This window comes from Phaseolus vulgaris, chromosome 7, assembly GCF_000499845.2.
Source record: "Phaseolus vulgaris cultivar G19833 chromosome 7, P. vulgaris v2.0, whole genome shotgun sequence".
Lineage (NCBI taxonomy): Eukaryota > Viridiplantae > Streptophyta > Magnoliopsida > Fabales > Fabaceae > Phaseolus > Phaseolus vulgaris.
The window spans coordinates 5,103,486-5,109,711 of NC_023753.2; the positions used below are offsets into that span (position 1 = coordinate 5,103,486).

At 37.2% G+C, this 6,226-nt stretch overlaps 2 protein-coding genes across 2 annotated transcripts; one reads left to right on the top strand and one right to left on the bottom strand.

Annotated features, from left to right (window-relative positions):
• The first annotated feature begins 305 nt into the window (after positions 1–305).
• Positions 306–2,305, top strand: LOC137827795 (phaseolin, beta-type-like). Its single transcript, XM_068634116.1, has 6 exons — positions 306–704; positions 777–967; positions 1,056–1,136; positions 1,261–1,491; positions 1,620–1,878; positions 1,982–2,305. The coding sequence occupies exons 1-6, from the start codon at positions 392–394 to the stop codon at positions 2,170–2,172; spliced, it is 1,266 nt and encodes a 421-aa protein (XP_068490217.1). The 5' UTR covers positions 306–391; the 3' UTR covers positions 2,173–2,305.
• A 1,340-nt stretch (positions 2,306–3,645) lies between these two features.
• On the bottom strand, positions 3,646–4,553 carry LOC137828003 (uncharacterized). The gene is made up of 4 exons (XM_068634394.1): positions 4,160–4,553; positions 3,962–3,966; positions 3,809–3,859; positions 3,646–3,690 (listed from the first exon to the last, which is right to left on the bottom strand). The coding sequence occupies exons 1-4, from the start codon at positions 4,551–4,553 to the stop codon at positions 3,646–3,648; spliced, it is 495 nt and encodes a 164-aa protein (XP_068490495.1).
• Positions 4,554–6,226: the final 1,673 nt, after the last annotated feature.

Sequence of the window (6,226 nt, forward strand, 5' to 3'; positions counted from 1 at the left end):
CTCAAATTAGTCACTGGCTGATCAAGATCGCCGCGTCCATGTATGTCTAAATGCCATGCAAAGCAACACGTGCTTAACATGCACTTTAAATGGCTCACCCATCTCAACCCACACACAAACACATTGCCTTTTTCTTCATCATCACCACAACCACCTGTATATATTCATTCTCTTCCGCCACCTCAATTTCTTCACTTCAACACACGTCAACCTGCATATGCGTGTCATCCCATGCCCAAATCTCCATGCATGTTCCAACCACCTTCTCTCTTATATAATACCTATAAATACCTCTAATATCACTCACTTCTTTCATCATCCATCCATCCAGAGTACTACTACTCTACTACTATAATACCCCAACCCAACTCATATTCAATACTACTCTACTATGATGAGAGCAAGGGTTCCACTCCTGTTGCTGGGAATTCTTTTCCTGGCATCACTTTCTGCCTCATTTGCCACTTCACTCCGGGAGGAGGAAGAGAGCCAAGATAACCCCTTCTACTTCAACTCTGACAACTCCTGGAACACTCTATTCAAAAACCAATATGGTCACATTCGTGTCCTCCAGAGGTTCGACCAACAATCCAAACGACTTCAGAATCTTGAAGACTACCGTCTTGTGGAGTTCAGGTCCAAACCCGAAACCCTCCTTCTTCCTCAGCAGGCTGATGCTGAGTTACTCCTAGTTGTCCGTAGTGGTAAGTAATTGCTACTGGTATCACTTGTTTCTTCTTGCAGAAATAATGGTAATGAGTTTTTTATAATTTCAGGGAGCGCCATACTCGTCTTGGTGAAACCTGATGATCGCAGAGAGTACTTCTTCCTTACGAGCGATAACCCGATATTCTCTGATCACCAGAAAATCCCTGCAGGAACCATTTTCTATTTGGTTAACCCTGATCCCAAAGAGAATCTCAGAATAATCCAACTCGCCATGCCCGTTAACAACCCTCAGATTCATGTACTGCCTTTTGTAATACCGAACTAATTTTTTGTTATTTTAACTTGCAATTTCTCTCCAAATGTGATGATAAATGTTTGTCCTGTAGGAATTTTTCCTATCTAGCACAGAAGCCCAACAATCCTACTTGCAAGAGTTCAGCAAGCATATTCTAGAGGCCTCCTTCAATGTAAGAAAGAAAACAGCATCTAACTACATATTTGCGTTGCCATTTAGCTAGTACTTTGTCTAAATGTCACACTTGTTGAATTTGTTGAATGATATCATTATATATGTTTGCATGATTTTTATAGAGCAAATTCGAGGAGATCAACAGGGTTCTGTTTGAAGAGGAGGGACAGCAAGAGGGAGTGATTGTGAACATTGATTCTGAACAGATTAAGGAACTGAGCAAACATGCAAAATCTAGTTCAAGGAAATCCCTTTCCAAACAAGATAACACAATTGGAAACGAATTTGGAAACCTGACTGAGAGGACCGATAACTCCTTGAATGTGTTAATCAGTTCTATAGAGATGGAAGAGGTAAATACAAAGAAAAACCATATAGACAAACTCAGCAATTGAGTTCTATTATTCACTGTCGTCTTGGTTAGAAAATCTTAGTATTGAGACTATAATTAAATAATGGTTTTTTTTGTTAACAAATTTAGGGAGCTCTTTTTGTGCCACACTACTATTCTAAGGCCATTGTTATACTAGTGGTTAATGAAGGAGAAGCACATGTTGAACTTGTTGGCCCAAAAGGAAATAAGGAAACCTTGGAATATGAGAGCTACAGAGCTGAGCTTTCTAAAGACGATGTATTTGTAATCCCAGCAGCATATCCAGTTGCCATCAAGGCTACCTCCAACGTGAATTTCACTGGTTTCGGTATCAATGCTAATAACAACAATAGGAACCTCCTTGCAGGTATATATATTTATTATATATGACCATGAATTTGAATATAGGGTTGTTGATGGAATTTTTTATTTATAATTGGTAATGCGTGATTGTGATTGTAAATATGAAGGTAAGACGGACAATGTCATAAGCAGCATCGGTAGAGCTCTGGACGGTAAAGACGTGTTGGGGCTTACGTTCTCTGGGTCTGGTGACGAAGTTATGAAGCTGATCAACAAACAGAGTGGATCGTACTTTGTGGATGCACACCATCACCAACAGGAACAGCAAAAGGGAAGAAAGGGTGCATTTGTGTACTGAATAAGTATGAACTAAAATGCATGTAGGTGTAAGAGCTCATGGAGAGCATGGAATATTGTATCCGACCATGTAACAGTATAATAACTGAGCTCCATCTCACTTCTTCTATGAATAAACAAAGGATGTTATGATATATTAACACTCTATCTATGCACCTTATTGTTCTATGATAAATTTCCTCTTATTATTATAAATCATCTGAATCGTGACGGCTTATGGAATGCTTCAAATAGTACAAAAACAAATGTGTACTATAAGACTTTCTAAACAATTCTAACTTTAGCATTGTGAACGAGACATAAGTGTTAAGAAGACATAACAATTATAATGGAAGAAGTTTGTCTCCATTTATATATTATATATTACCCACTTATGTATTATATTAGGATGTTAAGGAGACATAACAATTATAAAGAGAGAAGTTTGTATCCATTTATATATTATATACTACCCATTTATATATTATACTTATCCACTTATTTAATGTCTTTATAAGGTTTGATCCATGATATTTCTAATATTTTAGTTGATATGTATATGAAAAGGTACTATTTGAACTCTCTTACTCTGTATAAAGGTTGGATCATCCTTAAAGTGGGTCTATTTAATTTTATTGCTTCTTACAGATAAAAAAAAAATTATGAGTTGGTTTGATAAAATATTGAAGGATTTAAAATAATAATAAATAACATATAATATATGTATATAAATTTATTATAATATAACATTTATCTATAAAAAAGTAAATATTGTCATAAATCTATACAATCGTTTAGCCTTGCTGGAACGAATCTCAATTATTTAAACGAGAGTAAACATATTTGACTTTTTGGTTATTTAACAAATTATTATTTAACACTATATGAATTTTTTTTTTTATCAGCAAAGAATAAAATTAAATTAAGAAGGACAATGGTGTCCCAATCCTTATACAACCAACTTCCACAAGAAAGTCAAGTCAGAGACAACAAAAAAACAAGCAAAGGAAATTTTTTAATTTGAGTTGTCTTGTTTGCTGCATAATTTATGCAGTAAAACACTACACATAACCCTTTTAGCAGTAGAGCAATGGTTGACCGTGTGCTTAGCTTCTTTTATTTTATTTTTTTATCAGCAAAGAATAAATAAAATAAAATGAGACACTTCAGGGATGTTTCAACCCTTATACAAAACCCCAAAAACAAGTTTCCTAGCACCCTACCAACTAAGGATCCAACAACATTGCACTACAGATGAAGATAAAATTCCAGTACAAGATATAGAAACCCAGCAAGCACAGTTATATCAACCCACCAAAGAGGTCACACTTTCAAACAAGGACATACATCCAATCACCTAATGAGGTCTTTGCCATCAGGCTGGAGTACCATAACCAAATGTCAAACTCGACAAACCAATACAAGACTCAACATCCAACAACTAAGCCATATCTTTGTAGCAGGCTGAATTGTACCAAATAACCAAGTGCTAACATCAACAAACAGATCCTACGAGGAGGGTACATAACCCAGAGAAGACCTGCAAAAAACACATAACAGCTTCCCAATCTAGACACAACAGTAACAAAAAACGCCACATATCTGTTTGCTACAGCTCAAACACCATAAAGAGTCCAACACCAAACCGATAAGCATACATAAAAAACACTTCCTTTACCGCAGTCCAGAACAGCAACTTCAGTCCGACCCTGCCAAATAGAGGTGACCAAGACAATCTGCACAAACACACAATACCTTCGAAACCTGGATAAGACTACACAAGAAACACCAAATATTAATCTTTAAAATACCTCATCTAACATTGATGTTCCAAACACCAGTCTGAGTAGGAAAAATTGACCACACTTTCCATTGTCGTGATCCAAGACCAAGTTTTCCTTTGTGTCAAGGAGAAAACCTCCACTAGGTCTACGCGCCCGTTCCTAATTCCTATGGTTCCAAATTTCACTTACTATGCCTACCAAAATACCCCCCCCCCCAACACCTACCAATAACATGTTTCACACCTATAGGCTTAAACATCTTAAAGTGCAATTGAGCATCACCATGTAGGACCGAAGAATACCCCAACCACTTGAGACACATTCCCCAAATTCTCCAAGAGACCCTACACTCAAAAAATAGATGCCTTACCGTCTCTTCCTCCACACCACATAAGGGACATCGAGCACACACCATAAGTATGCCACGTCTAAAGAGATTGTCCTTAGTAGCTATCACATTACATAACATCCTCCAAGCCGTAACTTGTGACGATGGTAAAATCTTTAACTTCCAGAACTCCACAAATGGGTCCCCAACCACTATAGACTCCTCCCCCAAGAGAATATTATAGGCAACCTTCACACAAAAATTTGTCCAACCTGTATCCCCCAAAGCCATTTATCAGTCGTACTTTCACCTTCTCTTGTTAACCTCTTGTTCTCCAATTCCTGCAATAAAAGATCAGCCAGACTAGATTCCCACACCAAAAGATTTCTTCTCCAGCTCAACTTCCACAACCAATTATTATTATTCCAAGTCCCAACTTGTGATAACCAGTATCCAAAGATAACGAGAAAAGTCTAGGGAATTTATGTTTTAAAGAAACATTGTCCACCCATTTATCCTCCCAGAACCTAATTTCTTTTCTATCCCCTATTTCCCACCAACCTCTGTCTTCAAATTCATTATCCCACTCCTCTAAATTCCAATTTTTTCTAATGTCCCTCCACCATAGCGATTCCCTACTTATTTGAATTTGGGATCTTAGCCCCCTCCACCCACCATACTTAGAATCTAGAATATCCTTCCAAACACCTCCCTTTTCAGATTTAAGTCTCCAGATCCATTTCCCGAATAGGACCAAGTTAAATTTTCTAATATCAATAACCCCTAACCCTCCTTTGTCTTTCGACTCACACACCTTATCCCACGCTACCCAAGCAATTTTCCTATTCTCTGAGCCCCAATCCCACAAAAACCTCTTTGGTATCATTTTCACTTCCTTCACCACATTATCCGACATACGAAATAAGGATACATAAAATAATGGTAAAGAAGTAAGCATTGATTTAATAAGACATAGTATGCCAGCCATAGAGAGGGATTTTCCTTTCCAAGAGCTCAACCTACTTCGTAGCTTAATGAGCACCCCTTCCCAAAAAGCACCCCTCTTATGATTCCCGCCAACCGTTACCCCAAATAACTAAATGGGCCCTTCATAATATCACATTTAAGAATAGAGGCAAAAACCAATGTCTGATTAGAGTTCACACCCACTCCCCCAACCTTACTCTTGGAATAATTAACCTTAAGACGAGAGGCAAGTTCAAAACACTTCAGAATTACTTTTAAAGTCCAAATACTTTGAATTGAGGCTTTACAGAAAAATAAAGTATCATTTGCATATTGCAGCATACTCACCTTTACTCGCCCTTCCCCGACCTCAATACCCTCTACTAACCTTCTTTCTTCTGCCTGCCTAATTACCCCTGCTAGTCCTTCAGCCACAATAAGAAACAGGAATGGTGCTAATGGGCCCTTGTCTTAAGCCCTTCATTGGTTTAAACTCAGTTGTTGGACTTCCGTTTACCAACACCGATATCGTAGAAGATTCTAAGCAGTTTTTTATCCATTCGATCCACTTTCTACAAAATCTCAATCTTCCTAGCATATAATAAATAAACTCCCAACTTACTGAGTCATAAGCCTTTTCGTAGTCCACCTTAAACACCACACATTCTTTCTTTTTCCTCTTTACCTCCTCAAGGATCTCATTAGCTACTAACACATTATCCAACAAACCCCATCCTTCCAGAAAAGTAGACTGCCTAGGGTCAATGACTTTGTCTAACACTCTTTTCAACCTTGAGGAGAGAATTTTAGATACAATTTTATACACACATCCCACTGATAAGTGTCTAATTTCAGTAATATTTCATATTAAAATATAGGCACTTATGAGGATTTATTGCTAATTTACATATAAAATAATCCCTAATTTATGAATTTATACCTTTTTACATTTTTTATGATCTTTATTTGAATAAGAGTATTTTATTCCCAAATTTGGT